At 46.0% G+C, this 24,077-nt stretch overlaps 1 protein-coding gene and 1 long non-coding RNA gene across 3 annotated transcripts in view; both read left to right on the forward strand.

Annotated features, from left to right (window-relative positions):
* The window catches only part of LOC118380362 (ras-associated and pleckstrin homology domains-containing protein 1-like), a 218,551-nt gene extending 203,847 nt beyond the window's left edge, over positions 1-14,704 (forward strand). Inside the window, 3 exon segments of the mRNA XM_052511230.1 lie at positions 11,949-12,918; positions 12,921-13,051; positions 13,053-14,704. Coding sequence (XP_052367190.1) covers positions 11,949-12,918; positions 12,921-13,051; positions 13,053-14,063 — 2,112 coding nt within the window. The 3' untranslated portion in view covers positions 14,064-14,704.
* On the forward strand, positions 7,525-11,925 carry LOC127925932 (uncharacterized). Of its 2 annotated transcripts, XR_008122939.1 has the most exons (5): positions 7,557-7,627; positions 7,768-7,827; positions 9,361-9,380; positions 10,808-11,047; positions 11,535-11,925. It is a non-coding gene; the product is annotated as an uncharacterized LOC127925932 (long non-coding RNA). The 2 variants fall into 2 exon arrangements; XR_008122940.1 differs by lacking the exon at positions 7,768-7,827 and having other exon boundaries at positions 7,525-7,667.
* Positions 14,705-24,077: the final 9,373 nt, after the last annotated feature.

A 24,077-nucleotide genomic window follows, 5' to 3' on the forward strand; every position in this document is an offset into this window, starting at 1 on the left:
TGACCTGCCTCAGTATTCCTCACCTGTCTCTATTGACCTGCCTCAGTATTCCTCACCTGTCTCTATTGACCTGCCTCAGTATTCCCGGTGTTCATCACCTGTCTCTATTGACCTGCCTCAGTATTCCTCACCTGTCTCTATTGACCTGCCTCAGTATTCCTCACCTGTCTCTATTGACCTGCCTCAGTATTCCTCACCTGTCTCTATTGACCTGCCTCAGTATTCCTCACCTGTCTCTATTGACCTGCCTCAGTATTCCTCACCTGTCTCTATTGACCTGCCTCAGTATTCCTCACCTGTCTCTATTGACCTGCCTCAGTATTCCTCACCTGTCTCTATTGACCTGCCTCAGTATTCCTCACCTGTCTCTATTGACCTGCCTCAGTATTCCTCACCTGTCTCTATTGACCTGCCTCAGTATTCCTCACCTGTCTCTATTGACCTGCCTCAGTATTCCTCACCTGTCTCTATTGACCTGCCTCAGTATTCCTCACCTGTCTCTATTGACCTGCCTCAGTATTCCTCACCTGTCTCTATTGACCTGCCTCAGTATTCCTCACCTGTCTCTATTGACCTGCCTCAGTATTCCTCACCTGTCTATTGACCTCAGTATTCCTATTGACCTGCCTCAGTATTCCTCACCTGTCTCTATTGACCTGCCTCAGTATTCCTCACCTGTCTCTATTGACCTGCCTCAGTATTCCTCACCTGTCTCTATTGACCTGCCTCAGTATTCCTCACCTGTCTCTATTGACCTGCCTCAGTATTCCTCACCTGTCTCTATTGACCTGCCTCAGTATTCCTCACCTGTCTCTATTGACCTGTCTCAGTATTCCTCACCTGTCACCTGTCTCTATTGACCTGTCTCAGTATTCCTCACCTGTCACCTGTCTCTCTATTGACCTGCCTCAGTATTCCTCCGGGTTGACCCTAGAATGTAGTCAGGACATCAGTGTTGCGGTGTCCAACGTGGACACTGTCATTGGTCCGTTCCACTGACTGTGTCTGTTGTCTCTCCCCTCCGCTGTTCTCCCCAGGAGAGGAAGGTCAAGTTTCATACGGTGCCCCTGTGCACTGGAGGGACGGAGGTTTGAGGTTGGGGGGGTTACTCTCGTTTTAACATTAGACTTCTGTAATCCGCACGTTTCTTCAGAACACTAACAGAACTGGGTCACAAGTGGTTTAATGTGTGGTTAAGGACGTTTGCTGGTGTGTTACTGTGTTACTATACAGCACTGGTGTGTTACTGTGTTACTGTGTTACTATACAGCACTGGTGTGTTACTGTGTTACTATACAGCACTGGTGTGTTACTGTGTTACTATACAGCACTGGTGTGTTACTGTGTTACTATACAGCACTACTGTGTTACTGTGTTACTATACAGCACTGGTGTGTTACTGTGTTACTCTACAGCACTGGTGTGTTACTGTGTTACTATACAGCACTGGTGTGTTACTGTGTTACTATACAGCACTGGTGTGTTACTGTGTTACTATACAGCACTGGTGTGTTACTGTGTTACTCTACAGCACTGGTGTGTTACTGTGTTACTATACAGCACTGGTGTGTTACTGTGTTACTATACAGCACTGGTGTGTTACTGTGTTACTATACAGCACTGGTGTGTTACTGTGTTACTCTACAGCACTGGTGTGTTACTGTGTTACTACACAGCACTGGTGTGTTACTGTGTTACTGTGTTACTATACAACACTGGTGTGTTACTGTGTTACTGTGTTACTATACAACACTGGTGTGTTACTGTGTTACTATACAGCACTGGTGTGTTACTGTGTTACTCTACAGCACTGGTGTGTTACTGTGTTACTCTACAGCACTGGTGTGTTACTATACAGCACTGGTGTGTTACTGTGTTACTATACAACACTGGTGTGTTACTGTGTTACTCTACAGCACTGGTGTGTTACTGTGTTACTCTACAGCACTGGTGTGTTACTGTGTTACTGTGTTACTATACAGCACTGGTGTGTTACTGTGTTACTATACAGCACTGGTGTGTTACTGTGTTACTATACAGCACTGGTGTGTTACTGTGTTACTCTACAGAACTGGTGTGTTACTGTGTTACTCTACAGCACTGGTGTGTTACTGTGTTACTATACAGCACTGGTGTGTTACTGTGTTACTATACAGCACTGGTGTGTTACTGTGTTACTATACAGCACTGGTGTGTTACTGTGTTACTATACAGCACTGGTGTGTTACTGTGTTACTGTGTTACTCTACAGCACTGGTGTGTTACTGTGTTACTACACAGCACTGGTGTGTTACTGTGTTACTACACAGCACTGGTGTGTTACTGTGTTACTGTGTTACTATACAACACTGGTGTGTTACTGTGTTACTATACAGCACTGGTGTGTTACTGTGATACTGTGTTACTATACAGCACTGGTGTGTTACTGTGTTACTACACAGCACTGGTGTGTTACTGTGTTACTACACAGCACTGGTGTGTTACTGTGTTACTGTGTTACTCTACATCACTGGTGTGTTACTGTGTTACTGTGTTACTACACAGCACTGGTGTGTTACTGTGTTACTATACAGCACTGGTGTGTTACTGTGTTACTATACAGCACTGGTGTGTTACTGTGTTACTACACAGCACTGGTGTGTTACTGTGTTACTACACAGCACTGGTGTGTTACTGTGTTACTCTACAGCACTGGTGTGTTACTGTGTTACTCTACAGCACTGGTGTGTTACTGTGTTACTGTGTTACTCTACAGCACTGGTGTGTTACTGTGTTACTATACAGCACTGGTGTGTTACTGTGTTACTATACAGCACTGGTGTGTTACTGTGATACTGTGTTACTATACAGCACTGGTGTGTTACTGTGTTACTACACAGCACTGGTGTGTTACTGTGTTACTACACAGCACTGGTGTGTTACTGTGTTACTGTGTTACTCTACATCACTGGTGTGTTACTGTGTTACTGTGTTACTACACAGCACTGGTGTGTTACTGTGTTACTATACAGCACTGGTGTGTTACTGTGTTACTATACAGCACTGGTGTGTTACTGTGTTACTGTGTTACTATACAGCACTGGTGTGTTACTGTGTTACTACACAGCACTGGTGTGTTACTGTGTTACTATACAGCACTGGTGTGTTACTGTGTTACTGTGTTACTACACAGCACTGGTGTGTTACTGTGATACTCTACAGCACTGGTGTGTTACTGTGATACTGTGTTACTACACAGCACTGGTGTGTTACTGTGTTACTCTACAGCACTGGTGTGTTACTGTGTTACTATACAGCACTGGTGTGTTACTGTGTTACTACACAGCACTGGTGTGTTACTGTGTTACTACACAGCACTGGTGTGTTACTGTGTTACTACACAGCACTGGTGTGTTACTGTGTTACTCTACAGCACTGGTGTGTTACTGTGATACTGTGTTACTACACAGCACTGGTGTGTTACTGTGTTACTCTACAGCACTGGTGTGTTACTGTGTTACTATACAGCACTGGTGTGTTACTGTGTTACTACACAGCACTGGTGTGTTACTGTGTTACTCTACAGCACTGGTGTGTTACTGTGTTACTATACAGCACTGGTGTGTTACTGTGTTACTATACAGCACTGGTGTGTTACTGTGTTACTGTACAGCACTGGTGTGTTACTGTGTTACTGTGTTACTATACAGCACTGGTGTGTTACTGTGTTACTATACAGCACTGGTGTGTTACTGTGTTACTCTACAACACTGGTGTGTTACTGTGTTACTCTACAACACTGGTGTGTTACTGTGTTACTATACAGCACTGGTGTGTTACTGTGTTACTGTACAGCACTGGTGTGTTACTGTGTTACTCTACAACACTGGTGTGTTACTGTGTTACTGTACAACACTGGTGTGTTACTGTGTTACTGTGTTACTATACAGCACTGGTGTGTTACTGTGTTACTGTGTTACTATACAACACTGGTGTGTTACTGTGTTACTATACAGCACTGGTGTGTTACTGTGTTACTCTACAGCACTGGTGTGTTACTGTGTTACTGTGTTACTATACAGCACTGGTGTGTTACTGTGTTACTATACAGCACTGGTGTGTTACTGTGTTACTCTACAGCACTGGTGTGTTACTGTGTTACTCTACAGCACTGGTGTGTTACTGTGTTACTGTGTTACTATACAGCACTGGTGTGTTACTGTGTTACTATACAGCACTGGTGTGTTACTGTGTTACTATACAGCACTGGTGTGTTACTGTGTTACTATACAGCACTGGTGTGTTACTGTGTTACTATACAGCACTGGTGTGTTACTGTGTTACTATACAGCACTGGTGTGTTACTGTGTTACTCTACAGCACTGGTGTGTTACTGTGTTACTCTACAGCACTGGTGTGTTACTGTGTTACTATACAGCACTGGTGTGTTACTGTGTTACTATACAGCACTGGTGTGTTACTGTGTTACTCTACAGCACTGGTGTGTTACTGTGTTACTCTACAGCACTGGTGTGTTACTGTGTTACTCTACAGCACTGGTGTGTTACTGTGTTACTATACAGCACTGGTGTGTTACTGTGTTACTACACAGCACTGGTGTGTTACTGTGTTACTACACAGCACTGGTGTGTTACTGTGTTACTACACAGCACTGGTGTGTTACTGTGTTACTCTACAGCACTGGTGTGTTACTGTGATACTGTGTTACTACACAGCACTGGTGTGTTACTGTGTTACTCTACAGCACTGGTGTGTTACTGTGTTACTATACAGCACTGGTGTGTTACTGTGTTACTACACAGCACTGGTGTGTTACTGTGTTACTCTACAGCACTGGTGTGTTACTGTGTTACTATACAGCACTGGTGTGTTACTATACAGCACTGGTGTGTTACTGTGTTACTGTACAGCACTGGTGTGTTACTGTGTTACTGTGTTACTATACAGCACTGGTGTGTTACTGTGTTACTATACAGCACTGGTGTGTTACTGTGTTACTATACAGCACTGGTGTGTTACTGTGTTACTCTACAACACTGGTGTGTTACTGTGTTACTATACAGCACTGGTGTGTTACTGTGTTACTGTACAGCACTGGTGTGTTACTGTGTTACTGTGTTACTATACAGCACTGGTGTGTTACTGTGTTACTGTGTTACTATACAGCACTGGTGTGTTACTGTGTTACTCTACAGCACTGGTGTGTTACTGTGTTACTCTACAGCACTGGTGTGTTACTGTGTTACTATACAGCACTGGTGTGTTACTGTGTTACTCTACAGCACTGGTGTGTTACTGTGTTACTATACAGCACTGGTGTGTTACTGTGTTACTATACAACACTGGTGTGTTACTGTGTTACTATACAGCACTGGTGTGTTACTGTGTTATTCTACAGCACTGGTGTGTTACTGTGTTACTCTACAGCACTGGTGTGTTACTGTGTTACTCTACAGCACTGGTGTGTTACTGTGTTACTATACAGCACTGGTGTGTTACTGTGTTACTACACAGCACTGGTGTGTTACTGTGTTACTACACAGCACTGGTGTGTTACTGTGTTACTACACAGCACTGGTGTGTTACTGTGTTACTGTGTTACTCTACAGCACTGGTGTGTTACTGTGTTACTATACAGCACTGGTGTGCTACTGTGTTACTACACAGCACTGGTGTGTTACTGTGTTACTGTGTATCCTAATTACTGTGTTAGCATTTTCACTACTCCCCTGGCTTGTGTGTGCTCCCGTATCCTGTCTGGGTATCACATCCGAACACTGATGGGTCTACAGTCTGAATATGTCTCTTGGTCAGAGTGCAGGAGGACATTTCCTTGTGATGTGCGTTGTCAGTCGTGTGTTTTTAAAGTCCAATTCTACTCTTGAGTTGCCAATTGTTTATTTTTTTCCTGAATGTACAGGTGGTCTGCTCAATGTACAGGTGGTCTGTTGAATGTACAGGTGGTCTGTTGAATGTACAGGTGGTCTGTTGCACTGGTGTGTTACTGTGTTACTCTACAGCACTGGTGTGTTACTGTGTTACTATACAGCACTGGTGTGTTACTGTGTTACTGTGTTACTATACAGCACTGGTGTGTTACTGTGTTACTATACAGCACTGGTGTGTTACTGTGTTACTATACAGCACTGGTGTGTTACTGTGTTACTATACAGCACTGGTGTGTTACTGTGTTACTGTGTTACTATACAGCACTGGTGTGTTACTGTGTTACTATACAGCACTGGTGTGTTACTGTGTTACTGTGTTACTCTACAGCACTGGTGTGTTACTGTGTTACTATACAGCACTGGTGTGTTACTGTGTTACTGTGTTACTCTACAGCACTGGTGTGTTACTGTGTTACTATACAGCACTGGTGTGTTACTGTGTTACTGTGTTACTCTACAGCACTGGTGTGTTACTGTGTTACTATACAGCACTGGTGTGTTACTGTGTTACTCTACAGCACTGGTGTGTTACTGTGTTACTATACAGCACTGGTGTGTTACTGTGTTACTCTACAGCACTGGTGTGTTACTGTGTTACTATACAGCACTGGTGTGTTACTGTGTTACTATACAGCACTGTTGTGTTACTGTGTTACTATACAGCACTGGTGTGTTACTGTGTTACTCTACAGCACTGGTGTGTTACTGTGTTACTATACAGCACTGGTGTGTTACTGTGTTACTACACAGCACTGGTGTGTTACTGTGTTACTCTACAGTACTGTTGTGTTACTGTGTTACTATACAGCACTGGTGTGTTACTGTGTTACTGTGTTACTATACAGCACTGGTGTGTTACTGTGTTACTATACAGCACTGGTGTGTTACTGTGTTACTATACAGCACTGGTGTGTTACTGTGTTACTATACAGCACTGGTGTGTTACTGTGTTACTATACAGCACTGGTGTGTTACTGTGTTACTATACAGCACTGGTGTGTTACTGTGTTACTATACAGCACTGGTGTGTTACTGTGTTACTATACAGCACTACTGTGTTACTGTGTTACTCTACAGCACTGGTGTGTTACTGTGTTACTATACAGCACTGGTGTGTTACTGTGTTACTATACAACACTGGTGTGTTACTGTGTTACTATACAGCACTGGTGTGTTACTGTGTTACTATACAGCACTGGTGTGTTACTGTGTTACTCTACAGCACTGGTGTGTTACTGTGTTACTATACAGCACTGGTGTGTTACTGTGTTACTCTACAGCACTGGTGTGTTACTGTGTTACTGTGTTACTCTACAGCACTGGTGTGTTACTGTGTTACTGTGTTACTCTACAGCACTGGTGTGTTACTGTGTTACTGTGTTACTATACAACACTGGTGTGTTACTGTGTTACTGTGTTACTCTACAGCACTGGTGTGTTACTGTGTTACTATACAGCACTGGTGTGTTACTGTGTTACTGTGTTACTCTACAGAACTGGTGTGTTACTGTGTTACTATACAGCACTGGTGTGTTACTGTGTTACTCTACAGCACTGGTGTGTTACTGTGTTACTATACAGCACTGGTGTGTTACTGTGTTACTTTCCTGAATGTACAGGTGGTCTGCTGAATGTACAGGTGGTCTGTTGAATGTACAGGTGGTCTGCTGAATGTACAGGTGGTCTGTTGAATGTACAGGTGGTCTGTTGAATGTACAGGTGGTCTGTTGAATGTACAGGTGGTCTGTTGAATGTACAGGTGGTCTGTTGAATGTACAGGTGGTCTGTTGAATGTACAGGTGGTCTGTTGAATGTACAGGTGGTCTGTTGAATGTACAGGTGGTCTGTTGAATGTACAGGTGGTCTGCTGAATGTACAGGTGGCCTGTTGAATGTACAGGTGGCCTGTTGAATGTACAGGTGGTCTGTTGAATGTACAGGTGGCCTGTTGAATGTACAGGTGGTCTGCTGAATGTACTGGTGGCCTGTTGAATGTACAGGTGGTCTATTGAATGTACAGGTGGTCTGTTGAATGTACAGGTGGTCTGTTGAATGTACAGGTGGTCTGTTGAATGTACAGGTGGTCTGTTGAATGTACAGGTGGTCTGTTGCACTGGTGTGTTACTGTGTTACTATACAGCACTGGTGTGTTACTGTGTTACTGTGTTACTCTACAGCACTGGTGTGTTATTACTGTGTTACTATACAGCACTGGTGTGTTACTGTGTTACTGTGTTACTCTACAGCACTGGTGTGTTACTGTGTTACTCTACAGCACTGGTGTGTTAGTGTGTTACTGTGTTACTATACAGCACTGGTGTGTTACTGTGTTACTCTACAGCACTGGTGTGTTACTGTGTTACTGTGTTACTATACAGCACTGGTGTGTTACTGTGTTACTCTACAGCACTGGTGTGTTACTGTGTTACTCTACAGCACTGGTGTGTTACTGTGTTACTGTGTTACTCTACAGCACTGGTGTGTTACTGTGTTACTATACAGCACTGGTGTGTTACTGTGTTACTGTGTTACTCTACAGCACTGGTGTGTTACTCTACAGCACTGGTGTGTTAGTGTGTTACTCTACAGCACTGGTGTGTTACTGTGTTACTATACAGCACTGGTGTGTTACTGTGTTACTATACAGCACTGGTGTGTTACTGTGTTACTCTACAGAACTGGTGTGTTACTGTGTTACTCTACAGCACTGGTGTGTTACTGTGTTACTGTGTTACTATACAACACTGGTGTGTTACTGTGTTACTATACAGCACTGGTGTGTTACTGTGTTACTACACAGCACTGGTGTGTTACTGTGTTACTCTACAGCACTGGTGTGTTACTGTGTTACTCTACAGCACTGGTGTGTTACTGTGTTACTCTACAGCACTGGTGTGTTACTGTGTTACTCTACAGCACTGGTGTGTTACTGTGTTACTCTACAGCACTGGTGTGTTACTGTGTTACTGTGTTACTCTACAGCACTGGTGTGTTACTGTGTTACTCTACAGCACTGGTGTGTTACTGTGTTACTGTGTTACTCTACAGCACTGGTGTGTTACTGTGTTACTATACAGCACTGGTGTGTTACTGTGTTACTATACAGCACTGGTGTGTTACTGTGTTACTGTGTTACTCTACAGCACTGGTGTGTTACTGTGTTACTATACAGCACTGGTGTGTTACTGTGTTACTCTACAGCACTGGTGTGTTACTGTGTTACTATACAGCACTGGTGTGTTACTGTGTTACTCTACAGCACTGGTGTGTTACTGTGTTACTATACAGCACTGGTGTGTTACTGTGTTACTCTACAGAACTGGTGTGTTACTGTGTTACTATACAGCACTGGTGTGTTACTGTGTTACTCTACAGCACTGGTGTGTTACTGTGTTACTTTCCTGAATGTACAGGTGGTCTGCTGAATGTACAGGTGGTCTGTTGAATGTACAGGTGGTCTGTTGAATGTACAGGTGGTCTGTTGAATGTACAGGTGGTCTGTTGAATGTACAGGTGGTCTGTTGAATGTACAGGTGGTCTGTTGAATGTACAGGGGGTCTGCTGAATGTACAGGTGGCCTGTTGAATGTACAGGTGGCCTGTTGAATGTACAGGTGGTCTGTTGAATGTACAGGTGGCCTGTTGAATGTACAGGTGGTCTGCTGAATGTACTGGTGGCCTGTTGAATGTACAGGTGGTCTGTTGAATGTACAGGTGGTCTGTTGAATGTACAGGTGGTCTGTTGAATGTACAGGTGGTCTGTTGAATGTACAGGTGGTCTGTTGAATGTACAGGTGGTCTGTTGTGGTCTGCTGAATGTACAGGTGGTCTGTTGAATGTACAGGTGGTATGTTGTGGTCTGCTGAATGTACAGGTGGTCTGTTGAATGTACAGGTGGTCTGTTGTGGTCTGCTGAATGTACAGTAACACACCACTCTACAGCACTGGTGTGTTACTCTACAGCACTGGTGTGTTAGTGTGTTACTCTACAGCACTGGTGTGTTACTGTGTTACTATACAGCACTGGTGTGTTACTGTGTTACTATACAGCACTGGTGTGTTACTGTGTTACTCTACAGCACTGGTGTGTTACTGTGTTACTGTGTTACTATACAACACTGGTGTGTTACTGTGTTACTATACAGCACTGGTGTGTTACTGTGTTACTACACAGCACTGGTGTGTTACTGTGTTACTCTACAGCACTGGTGTGTTACTGTGTTACTCTACAGCACTGGTGTGTTACTGTGTTACTCTACAGCACTGGTGTGTTACTGTGTTACTGTGTTACTCTACAGCACTGGTGTGTTACTGTGTTACTATACAGCACTGGTGTGTTACTGTGTTACTGTGTTACTCTACAGCACTGGTGTGTTACTGTGTTACTCTACAGCACTGGTGTGTTACTGTGTTACTGTGTTACTCTACAGCACTGGTGTGTTACTGTGTTACTATACAGCACTGGTGTGTTACTGTGTTACTATACAGCACTGGTGTGTTACTGTGTTACTGTGTTACTCTACAGCACTGGTGTGTTACTGTGTTACTCTACAGCACTGGTGTGTTACTGTGTTACTATACAGCACTGGTGTGTTACTGTGTTACTCTACAGCACTGGTGTGTTACTGTGTTACTATACAGCACTGGTGTGTTACTGTGTTACTCTACAGCACTGGTGTGTTACTGTGTTACTATACAGCACTGGTGTGTTACTGTGTTACTCTACAGCACTGGTGTGTTACTGTGTTACTATACAGCACTGGTGTGTTACTGTGTTACTATACAGCACTGGTGTGTTACTGTGTTACTGTGTTACTCTACAGCACTGGTGTGTTACTGTGTTACTTTCCTGAATGTACAGGTGGTCTGCTGAATGTACAGGTGGTCTGTTGAATGTACAGGTGGTCTGTTGAATGTACAGGTGGTCTGTTGAATGTACAGGTGGTCTGTTGAATGTACAGGTGGTCTGTTGAATGTACAGGTGGTCTGTTGAATGTACAGGTGGTCTGTTGAATGTACAGGTGGTCTGTTGTGGTCTGCTGAATGTACAGGTGGTCTGTTGAATGTACAGGTGGTATGTTGTGGTCTGCTGAATGTACAGGTGGTCTGCTGAATGTACAGGTGGTCTGTTGAATGTACAGGTGGTCTGTTGAATGCAGGTGGTCTGTTGAATGTACAGGTGGTCTGTTGAATGTACAGGTGGTCTGTTGAATGTACAGGGGTCTGCTGAATGTACAGGTGGCCTGTTGAATGTACAGGTGGCCTGTTGAATGTACAGGTGGTCTGTTGAATGTACAGGTGGCCTGTTGAATGTACAGGTGGTCTGCTGAATGTACTGGTGGCCTGTTGAATGTACAGGTGGTCTGTTGAATGTACAGGTGGTCTGTTGAATGTACAGGTGGTCTGTTGAATGTACAGGTGGTCTGTTGAATGTACAGGTGGTCTGTTGTGGTCTGCTGAATGTACAGGTGGTCTGTTGAATGTACAGGTGGTATGTTGTGGTCTGCTGAATGTACAGGTGGTCTGTTGAATGTACAGGTGGTCTGTTGTGGTCTGCTGAATGTACAGGTGGTCTGTTTAATGTACAGGTGGTCTGTTGTGGTCTGTTGAATGTTATGCATCAATGCAGTGCTACCAAAATAGGACACTAATGTCTTCCAGTGTTTTACCCAGTCTGGCAGTTTAAAATAACAATGTTTGCTTTCTACCATCTTAACAGTAGTAATGTAACCACTTCTATATCATAATCTAACTCAGATTTCTCTCTCTCTCGTTCTCTTGTTTTCTCTCGCTCCCTCTCTCCTTCGCTCAATCTTCCTCTCGTTCTCTCTCTCCTGTTTTCCCTCTCTTGTTCTCTCTCTCGTTCTCTCTCCCTCTCTCTCGTTCTCTCTCCCTCTCTCTCGTTCTCTCTCCCTCTCTCTTGTTCTCTCTCCCTCTCTCTTGTTCTCTCTCTTGTTCTCTCTCTCGTTCTGGCTTCTCTCTTGTTCTCTCTCTCTTTCTAGTTGAGGATGGAGTCAGTGAGCAGACCCTACCCTCTGACGCTGCCCCCCATGCACCAGTCAGCCCCCCCATCCCGAACTAGCTACACCAGTGTCTCCCCTGAATCCTCGCCCTCTCCCCCTGACCCTCCCCCTCCTCCTCCACCTCCCCCTCTCCCGAACCCCCCTCAACAGGCTGCCCCCACCCTGTTCGTTAAGTACAGCACCATTGCCCGCCTGCAGGGTGGCGCCAACCAGACTGCCAATCATTACAATGTCCAGCCAATGGGGCAGCAGCAAGGCCCTCCAGCCCCTCCCCTCCAGTCTGTCAAACCCAACTACAACACCATGCCATTGGCTCCCACTCTCCACAACCCTCCCCCTCCCCCCTGCTCCATGCCTTCTCCAGGCTCTGCCATGGCCTCTCTGAGACTTGGCCCCCCCAGCCCTGTTCCTCAGTTCATCCCCCCTCCTCCCCCCCAGGCCCAAACCCTGCCCCCCCCTCCTCCCCCAGAAGAGGACCACCAGTGCCCCCCTCTCAGTAACACCGGGCTGCAGCAGTTCCTGGCCCAAAAGTTCCCCAATATGAACTACGACTTCTCCGACCTGGATGGCCAACCTGTGTCCCCTCCTCCTCCTGCCCTCTCCCCACCCATGTCACCCCCTGCACCTCCCAGAACCTTCTCTGGTGTCTTCCCGCCCCAGACTGCTCCTAAGACCTTTGGTCCAGGGATCCCCTTGTCCCCAGTCTCACCCTCCCCTCCTTCTGGTCCAATGAAAAAGCAGCAAAGCTTCTCTACAGGCCATTCGCCCAATCAGCCGCCTCCCACCATGCCCAAACAGCACAGCTTCTCCTCTAAGACCCTCCCCCTGTCCGCCCCAATCTCCCCGACCCCCTCCCTGGTCAAACAGATAGTCAACCAGTTCCCCGGAGCCCCCCAGTCCCCCCCGGCCCCCTCCCTGGTCAAACAGATAGTCAACCAGTTCCCCGGAGCCCCCCTGCCCCCCCAGTCCCCCCGGCCGTCAAGACCAAACCAAGATGGCAGCCAGGGGTTCAGATCCCCCCCCAGTCCCCAGAGTTCCCCCCTCCTCCCCCTGAGGACAGCCTGGACTTCCCCCCTCCTCCCCACTCCGTCACCACCCCGCCCCTCCCCCCCTCTCTCCCCTGCCAAGATGGGCTCTCCTATTAAGAAGTCTCCCTCCTCCACCTCAACCGGCTCCTTCGGAAAGAGGGGGCCTCCTCCCACCCCCCAGCGCGCCTCCTCCATCAAGTCTAACTCCTCAGGGGAGTACCAGGAAGAGGCCCAGGTCCAGAGGCAGCCTAAGAAGGTGGAGTCTCTGGTCAGTAAGTTTGCCCAGCCTGGCCTCGGCTCCTGCAACTCCTCTGCTGCCTCCTCCTCTGGATCTCCTGCTAAGGACTTGGGGCCTCCTGCTCCTCCTAAACCAGGCAAGCTGAACCTGTCAGCTCTCCCTCTAGTTCTCCAGGGTCTACAGACAGGGCAGCACTGCCAGCCCAGTGGAGACTTCCCCTCTCCTCCTTCAGAGCTCGATTTCTTCCCCCCACCTCCTCCCGACTCTGAGCTGCTCCCACCGCCCCCCCTCCTCTCTGAGCTCCACCCGGGGGCCCCCAGGGTCGCAGTCGTCAACCCCCAACCGCAGGCCACGCCCATCTCCCACCCCGTCAGCCAATCATCATGGAAGACCCAGTCTCTGAAGAAGACTCCGCCTCCGACACTGCACAGGCTATCCCGGAGCAACACGGTCCAAGACCCCTTACCCCTGTCCCCCCCGCCCTTTGCCTGTCCCCTGCCTCCCACCTCCCCCGGGGTACCTAAGGGGGGCGGTACCCTCTCCTCGGTCCAACCCAACTTCCTGGAGGACCTGAACCGGACCTTGAAGAGGAAGTCCATCACGCGTCACGGCTCCCTCACGCGGCACGGCTCCTCCCGGCTGGAGCCCGTCTCCATGGACGACATGGCCCTCCCCCCACCTCCCCCAGAGCTGCTGCTGGACCAGCAGAGGGGTGGACAGGGCGGGGGCCACGGGTACATGTCCTCAGGCTATGCAACGTTACGGCGGGGGCCGCGCCCTGCCCCGCCCAAACGGGACCAAAGCACCAAACTGACGGGAGAGTGGTAGCTAGGAGGTAGCAGGGGCAAGATGAGGACTAGGGCTGAGCTACCCAGGCTATAGACCCATCAAGGCTACAGACTGACTACAGACTATAGACCCAATCAGGCTACAGACTGACTACAGGCTATAGACCCAATCAGACTACAGACTGACTACAGGCTATAGACCCATCAAGGCTACAGACTGACTACAGGCTATAGACCCATCAAGGCTACAGACTGACTACAGGCTATAGACCCAATCAGGCTACAGACTGACTACAGGCTATAGACCCATCAAGGCTACAGACTGACTACAGACTATAGACCCAATCAGGCTACAGACTGACTACAGGCTATAGACCCAATCAGACTACAGACTGACTACAGGCTATAGACACTATCAGGCTACAGACTGACTACAGCATATAGACCCAATCAGGCTACAGACTGACTACAGGCTATAAACCCAATCAGGCTAGAGACTGACTACAGGCTATAGACCCAATCAGGCTACAGACTGACTACAGGCTATAGACCCAATCAGACTACAGACTGACTACAGCCTATAGACCCAATCAGGCTACAGACTGACTACAGGCTATAGACCCAATCAGGCTACAGACTGACTACAGGCTATAGACCCAATCAGGCTACAGACTGACTACAGACTGACTACAGGCAATCAGGCTAGACTACAGCCCCAATCAGGCTACAGACTGACTACAGCCTATAGACCCAATCAGGCTACAGACTGACTACAGGCTATAGACCCAATCAGGCTACAGACTGACTACAGGCTATAGACCCAATCAGGCTAGAGACTACAGACTGACTACAGGCTATAGACCCAATCAGGCTACAGACTGACTACAGCCCCAATCAGGCTACAGACTGACTACAGGCTACAGACCCAATCAGGCTAGAGACTACAGACTGACTACAGGCTATAGACCCAATCAGGCTACAGACTGACTACAGCCCCAATCAGGCTACAGACTGACTACAGGCTACAGACCCAATCAGGCTAGAGACTACAGACTGACTACAGGCTATAGACCCAATCAGGCTACAGACTGACTACAGGCTATAGACCCAATCAATCAGACTGCTACAGCCTATAGACTGACTACAGGCTACAGACCCAATCAGGCTAGAGACTACAGACTGACTACAGGCTATAGACCCAATCAGGCTACAGACTGACTACAGGCAGCCCCAATCAGGCTACAGACTGACTACAGGCTATAGACCCAATCAGGCTACAGACTACAGACTGACTACAGGCTATAGACCCAATCAGGCTACAGACTGACTACAGAGGCTACAGACTACAGGCTATAGACCCAATCAGGCAGAGACTACAGACTGACTACAGGCTATAGACCCAATCAGGCTACAGACTGACAATACAGGACTATAGACCCAATCATCAGAGACTACAGACTGACTACAGACCCTATACAGACCCAATCAGGCTACAGACTGACTACAGGCTATAGACTAAATCAGAGCTACAGACTGACTACAGGCTATAGACCCAATCAGGCTACAGGCAGACTGACTACAGGCTATAGACCCAATCAGGCTACAGACTGACTACAGGCTATAGACCCATCAAGGCTACAGCCTATAGACCCTACAAGACTGACTACAGGCTATAGACCCAATCAGGCTAGAGACTGACTACAGGCTATAGACTAAATCAGGCTACAGACTGACTACAGGCTATAGACCCATCAAGGCTACAGACTACAAACTGACTACAGCCTATAGACCCAATCAGGCTACAGACTGACTACAGGCTATAGACCCATCAAGACTACAGACTGACTACAGGCTATAGACCCAATCAGGCTATAGACCCTATCAGACTACAGACTGACTACAGACTATAGACCCAATCAGGCTACAGACTGACTACAGGCTATAGACCCAATCAGGCTACAGACTACAGTCTGACTACAGACTATAGACCCAATCAGGCTACAGACTGACTACAGCCTATAGACCCAATCAGGCTACAGACTGACTACAGCCTATAGACCCAAACAGGCTACAGACTACAGTCTGACTACAGACTATAGACCCAATCAGGCTACAGACTGACTACAGCCTATAGACCCAATCAGACTACAGACTGACTACAGACTATAGACCCAATCAGGCTACAGACTGACTACAGCCTATAGACCCAATCAGGCTACAGACTACAGTCTGACTACAGACTATAGACCCAATCAGGCTACAGACTGACTACAGCCTATAGACCCAATCAGGCTACAGGCTACAGACTGACTACAGCCTAAAGACCCAATCAGACTACAGACTGACTACAGCCTAAAGACCCAATCAGGCTACAGACTATATGGATCCCCCAGGGCGCTCTCCCCCAGGCGGCTCTCCCCCAGGCGGCTCTCCCCCAGGCCGCTCTCCCCCAGGCCACTCTCCCCCAGGCCGCTCTCCCCCAGGCCACGGTCGTATTCACTAGACACCAAACGGAAGAAAAAGGACCGAAACTGGGACTGAGGGACTACCTGAACTTGTCCAATAAGAAACTATTTTTTGTTGCAAAAACGTTTCATTACGTTGAACACTAATGAATACGAACGACCCTGAACTCAGCCCGTCTCCTCTCCTCTCCTCTCATGCCACGCAGACAGGACTGAGCTAGAAGAAGAATCTTGTTCCTTGTAATCCCAAATCGTTATTCCTTTACTCTGTCTGCGTTATAATAACTCTATGAAAAGAGAGCGAGCCAAACCACCTATCAAGCTTTTCCACGTGTTTGTCCCGCTTTGCATTGAAATATAACACAATATAAACACGTACCGTTTGGGGTTTGGAAGGGATGTCATGTGGGGGGTACATTTTGTGTTTTTATATCAGATTATTTAATAACTGAAAGATATTATTTTAAAGTTGCGTTTTTAAAGCGTAGTGAGTGAATATGAACCGTGAGTAGTAGAGACCAGGATTGATGTGGAGATGGCTCTGGTCCAGGGTGTTACGTGTGGCAGGTTCAGCTTCAGCAAGCCACACGTAACACCCTGGGCCAGAGCTAGTGTAGAGACAGACGTGTGTATAGGAGCAGTATACAGGGAGGATCCCTGGTGTAGTTGGATATGGGACAGACAGATCCTACTGTAGTTGGATATGGGACAGACAGACACTGTAGTTGGATATGGGACAGACAGACACTGGTGTAGTTGGATATGGGACAGACAGACAGACAGACACTGTAGTTGGATATGGGACAGACAGACACTGTAGTTGGATATGGGACAGACAGGCACTGGTGTAGTTGGATATGGGACAGACAGACCCTACTGTAGTTGGATATGGGACAGACAGACCCTACTGTAGTTGGATATGGGACAGACAGATCCTACTGTAGTTGGATATGGGACAGACAGACACTGTAGTTGGATATGGGACAGACAGTTGGATATGGGACAGACAGACACTACTGTAGTTGGATATGGGACAGACAGACAGACAGGCACTGGTGTAGTTGGATATGGGACAGACAGACCCTAGATATGGGACACACAGACACTAGTGTAGTTGGATATGGGACAGACAGACAGACACTGTAGTTGGATATGGGACAGACAGACCCTACGGTAGTTGGATATGGGACAGACAGACAGACAGACACTGTAGTTGGATATGGGACAGACAGACAGACAGGCACTGGTGTAGTTGGATATGGGACAGACAGACACTGTAGTTGGATATGGGACAGACAGACCCCACTGTAGTTGGATATGGGACAGATAGACCCTACGGTAGTTGGATATGGGACAGACAGACACTGTAGTTGGATATGGGACAGACAGACAGACAGGCACTGGTGTAGTTGGATATGGGACAGACAGACACTGGTGTAGTTGGATATGGGACAGACCCCACTGTAGTTGGATATGGGACAGACAGACACTGGTGTAGTTGGATATGGGACAGACAGACACTGGTGTAGTTGGATATGGGACAGACAGACACTGGTGTAGTTGGATATGGGACAGACAGACAGACACTGTATTTGAGACAGGACAGACAGACAGGACAGACAGACAGACAGAGACAGACAGACAGACAGACACCAGGCACTATATAGGGAATAGGGCTCTGGTCTATAGTAGTGCACTATATAGGGAATAGGGCTCTGGTCTATAGTAGTGCACTATATAGGGAATAGGGCTCTGGTCTATAGTAGTGCATTATATATAGGGAATAGGGCTCTGGTCTATAGTAGTGCACTATATAGGGAATAGGGCTCTGGTCTATAGTAGTGCACTATATAGGGAATAGCTTGCTGTTTCAGACACAGCCTGTTTGTGTCCATCCATCTGTCTGTAGAGTTCACGGATACATTGTGTTAATTCTATTCAAGATGTTTTGCAAAATGGTTAAAAGGCAGATGATTGGCTTATGTTTTAATGATCCTCTCAGAAGGTCATGGCTTTGATTGGACAAGATTAAACGGTGCACAATGAAGGTCAAGCTGTACGATTGTCTGTTATGTTGCTGGTGACGGGTCTAACCTGCTCTGTGTCTTTAGGTCACATTAGCTGTCCGTCTGTCTGTATGTACAGCTGCAGCTCCTGTCTCCAAGGGCCTCCTTTGGCCCTGCAGACAGACAGACAGACAGACAGAAAGGAAGTACACTAAACTACAGGAAGTGCTAGGACAGCCAGGTCACGTGACAGAAAATATTCTAGAATGAAGTGAATGTTCTAGAAGCATCTCTAGACCAGACCAGATAGCCATGTAGCTCCCGACTGAGGGTGGACGTACGGAACGCCGTTTGGGTCAAAAAAGATACACTTTTAATTTGACACGTTAAATGACACAATTATATTATAGAATGTTGTGTGCTCTGAATTTACAAGACAAGCTCACTACTCTTGACGTTTTTCTTGCGCTGTACCCAACGATTTATGAAAACTTGCTCGGTCTGTCGATGTCCTCATTGTGGTTTAACAGACGTGTTTAATATGTCCTAATTACAAACTTTATTCAAATATTTATGAAATGCATATTGTTATATTTGGTAGCACTTATTGGTTTTCCCCTCGACTTCAATCCCATTCGATGGAACGGATGTGGGCGGGGCTAGGTCTAAATAACGGTGCTAATTTTAAAAAACTCACAAAAGCTCCGACGAAGGCCGAATACGTAAAGCTTATTAAAGAGCAGTGTGCAGGTTTCTTATTTTTTCCTTTAAAAAACACAGCATTGGTAATAAGTCGTTATTTGTTTGAGCAAATGGGAAAACATCTGCATGAGCGTTTGAATTAAGATCAGGATCAAACACGTTAGCTATGTAGTACAATATTCTCCCATGTAACCATTCCATAGGCAAGGGAGAAAGGATGGTGATGCCGCCAGCCAGCTAGCCAGCTAGCCAGCCAGCCAGCTAGCCAGCCAGCTAGCCAGCCAGCTAGCCAGCCATATCCCAAGCAGTTATACCTGATTCGTCCTAGCTAGTCAAAATACTGAATAATCAAGCGTTTTGTCAACATTGATGACAGTTTGGGATTTTTGGAGCTTCAGTTGATAAAAATAACTAGTTCGCTAGCAGGATAACAAACTAAACAAGCTAGTACCTAGCCCACACGCTAGCCAGCTAGTACCTAGCCCACACGCTAGCCAGCTAGTACCTAGCCCAGAAGCAGCTAACTTCATCTGGCTAGTGTGGCTTGACCGGACCGGGGTCCGACCAAAATACGTCTTAGGGGTATTTTAGATGATAAGATAGTAAGTTGGCTAACCATAGCTACTGAAACAAATGATGTTGTTTTGCTATGTTTTGGGGGGTGGGGGGGACATCCATCAGCTAGCTTTGTTTCTGACCTGTACTTTCCCAGAGCGAACTAACTAGGTATGCTTCACGTGGCAGGTGTGCGAGACAACACTTTACCAGCATCATGACATATGTATCGGTGAATATATCGCTGTGACATATGCAATACGAGTGGTAGTGTAATTAACCTCTCCTGCACCAACGGGACGGTAGCGTCGCACCTCGACAACAGCCAGTGAAATTGCAGGGCGCCAAATTTAAAAAACAACAGAAATCCCATAATTAAAATTCCTCAAACATAAAAGTATTTAAAGATAAACTTCTCGTTAATCCAACCACAGTGTCTGATTTCAAAAAGGCTTTACTACGAAAGCACACCATGCGATTATGTTAGTTCAGCGCCTAGTCACAGGAAACCATACAGCCATTTTTCCAGCCAAAGAGAGGCGTCACAAAAAGCAGAAATAGAGATAAAGTGAATCACTAACCTTTGATGATCTTCATCAGATGGCACTCATAGGACTTCATGTTACACAATACATGTATGTTTTGTTCGATGAAGTTCATATTTATATTCAAAAATCTCAGTTTACATTGGCGCGTTCTGGTCAGAAATGCATCGTCTCAAACAAACATCCGGTGAAAGTGCAGAGCCACATAAAATAAGAGAAATACTCATCATAAACATTGATCTAAGATACAAGTGTTATGCATGGAAATATAGATAAACTTCTCCTTAATGCTACCGCTGTGTCAGATTTTCAAAAACGCTTTACGGCGAAAGCACACTTTGCGATTATGTTAAGTCAGCTCCAAGCTACAGAAACCAATACAGCCATTTTCCAGCCAAGGAGAGTGTCACAAATGTCAGAAATAGCATTCAAATGAATCACTTACCTTTGATCTTCATCTGGTGGCACTCCCAGGTCTCCATGTTAGACAACAAATGTTCGTTTTGTTCGATAATGTCCCTCTTTATGACCAAAAACCTCAGTTTTTGTCCAGTAATCCAGTAATAGAAGGCATGTACACTCCAGACAAAAAAGTCCAATAAAAGTTAGTAGAAACATGCCAAACGATGTTTAAAATGAATCCTCCGGTTGTTTTTGTCATAAATAATCAATAATATTTCAACTGGAAATAGCTTCATCAATAAGGAAAGGAGAAACAAGAAATGTGCGTTCACAATCAGGGTGCTGATGAATGGAGATTTCCACTGGCCACTGATTTAAAGTGCTGTATCTCCCTTATAAAGGCCTGAAACAATGCCTAAAGACTTTTGTTGAGGAAGCCACAGAGATCGTGAACTGGGTCCTAAGTCTTTGTATGGTGGATTGGCTTTCAATGGAAAAACAGCCTTTCAAAATAATAGCACTTCCTGGTTGGATTTTCCTCGGGTTTTCTATCCAAATCTACTAATTATATGCATATCCTATCTTTTGGGCCTGAGTAGCAGGCAATTTAATTTGGGCACTCTTTTCATCCAACCCCCTACCCTAGTGAAGTAAATGTTTAGTAACTACTTTTTTAAAGTGATGAACGTTCAATTATAATGTGACTTGATACTTCATATTCAGGTCCTGATTGGTCAACAAGTAGTGTTATTTGACTTCTTTTTTTTGACACGCAGTGACCCAAACGGCATTCCATTTGACACGCAGTGACCCAAACGGCATTCCATTTGACACGCAGTGACCCAAACGGCATTCCATTTGACACGCAGTGACCCAAACGGCATTCCATTTGACACGCAGTGACCCAAACGGCATTCCATTTGACACGCAGTGACCCAAACGGCATTCCATTTGACACGCAGTGACCCAAACGGCATTCCATTTGACACGCAGTGACCCAAACGGCATTCCATTTGACACGCAGTGACCCAAACGGCATTCCCTTTGACACGCAGTGACCCAAACGGCATTCCCTTTGACACGCAGTGACCCAAACGGCATTCCCTTTGACACGCAGTGACCCAAACGGCATTCCATTTGACACGCAGTGACCCAAACGGCATTCCCTTTGACACACACATTGTTGTTTCACACTAATGCCTTCTCTTTTAATGTCATTAGGTCCCAAATTGCACCCTATTCCATATGCCGGCCCATATGCCCTGTTCCAGCGGGTTGTTATTGTACATCAAGCTGCCTCGATACAGAAACAGGAGATTGGCTCTAGCTCCCTATGGTCCTTTCTGGCTCTGACCTGGTTTGCTTATTAAGTAAGGGAAAGGAATATTGTGCCCAGTGTTTCATTTATAGATCGAGAGGTGCCGGAACAAAAAGTGAGCTCGAGAGGGGGGTGACCTGGGGAGTTCTGAGGTACCGAGAACAAAAAGTGAGCTCGAGAGGGGGGTGACCTGGGGAGTTCTGAGGTACCGAGAACAAAAAGTGAGCTCGAGAGGGGGGTGACCTGGGGAGTTCTGAGGTAACAAGAACAAAAAGTTATTAACAAAAAGCATTGCATGCAGATCACATTTGTGGCATAGAGCAGTAGAGGAACTTACAGGAGTTGAACACATGTTTAGTAGCCTTGGGTGCAGGAACTGCCTCTTATAACCGCATTTCATGCCATTCCTGTCATTTTACCAGACTGGAGACTTTGGCATAATTCGTTTTTGATGCTGCTTTCAAAAGAACTGAGAACTCTGAGCAAATCTCAAAATCTTCCAACTTCAGCGTGATCAAAACAACTGGTGATCAAAACAACTGGTGATCAAAACAACTGGTGATCAAAACAACTGGTGATCAAAACAACTGGTGATTCAAAACAACTGGTGATTCAAAACAACTGGTGATCAAAACAACTGGTGATCAAAACAACTGGTGATCAAAACAACTGGTGATCAAAACAACTGGTGATCAAAACAACTGGTGATCAAAACAACTGGTGATCAAAACAACTGGTGATTCAAAACAACTGGTGATCAAAACAACTGGCGATCAAAACAACTGGTGATCAAAACAACTGGTGATCAAAACAACTGGTGATCAAAACAACTGGTGATCAAAACAACTGGTGGGGAATTCGTTTTGATCGGGCATCCAACTAGGAACTCTGGCCTCTTTCTAGAGCTCTGACTTTCCGACCTGAAAATGACTGACGTCATGATTCAATCCTAGTTTTTTTCCCAGAGTTCCCAGTTGTTCTGAAACCACAGTGTTGTCTTGAATCCATCAATAGCCCGGCCTAGGTGTGTGGAGACACAGTGTAGGCTACAATATGAGGAAGAAAGTATAGTCCTAAAAATGCTTTCCAATTTTACTGACTCACCCCCCCCCCCCCCCATGATGCACAGCTCACTCACTGCTGATGGCTTATGGGCTCGTGCCAAAAGCCTCTATCTCTCGCTTTAAAACAACAGTTGGTTGATTAAAGCAGACAGAGTATAGTCTTCTCTTTTCAGCAGGAGCCACTTTTCTTTCCAATCAGTGTTTTTCCGTGGTTGTGGTTGGGAACGGACTCGTTTTTACATTCTTAGTAGTAAGAAGAGGCTGTAGCATGAACTAAGACCACATCTGGCTGTGGTGATCTGTCTGTCTGTGTGTTGTTTGGTTAAAACCAGGCATGCCCATTGGTTCATCTAGTAAGTCAGTACCTAGAAATCTACGATCCACATTGAGGTCGTTAGAGATCAGCCAAACTGAAATGATGTGTAGACTGGAAGGTGAACGTGTGTACTACATCATACACAACGTTGTGTAGAGTGGAAGGTAAACATGTGTACTACATAATCATACCGCTGCCTTTTTACGTCTGTCAACAGGAAGTGACATCAGCAGCATTTAAACAGTTCTGTCCTTCATTCCAGGTCAAGAACAACAAGATAAATGGTGAAAAACAACCTAAACATTATTAACTGAAGGTCAAAGGAGCTCTATAAAGTCAACAATATCCTTAGATACATTGCTGTAACAGGGGAAGATAAAAACGCATTTAAACTGAATAAAAATGTGCAAATCATACCTCTGCATATCTCAGTGCATTTTTGTGTCTGACCGAGTGTTTCTGTTTATTGGTTTATATATGTAGTCAGTTTAAACTTGCATTGTATGTGTTTCCGATGAGGCTATGATGGGGAGAGCTGTGTGTATTGTGAAGTGTGTGTGTAGATCACTTAGTGGGAGTCAGGGTGACCTACACTACATTCCACGGTGCTGACAGAGGGTCCGGCTCCCCATCTGACATTGTGATTGGCTCCTGTGTGTCACCTGACCCCTTATTGGAGTT

The sequence above is a fragment of the Oncorhynchus keta genome, unplaced genomic scaffold (assembly GCF_023373465.1).
Source record: "Oncorhynchus keta strain PuntledgeMale-10-30-2019 unplaced genomic scaffold, Oket_V2 Un_contig_650_pilon_pilon, whole genome shotgun sequence".
Lineage (NCBI taxonomy): Eukaryota > Metazoa > Chordata > Actinopteri > Salmoniformes > Salmonidae > Oncorhynchus > Oncorhynchus keta.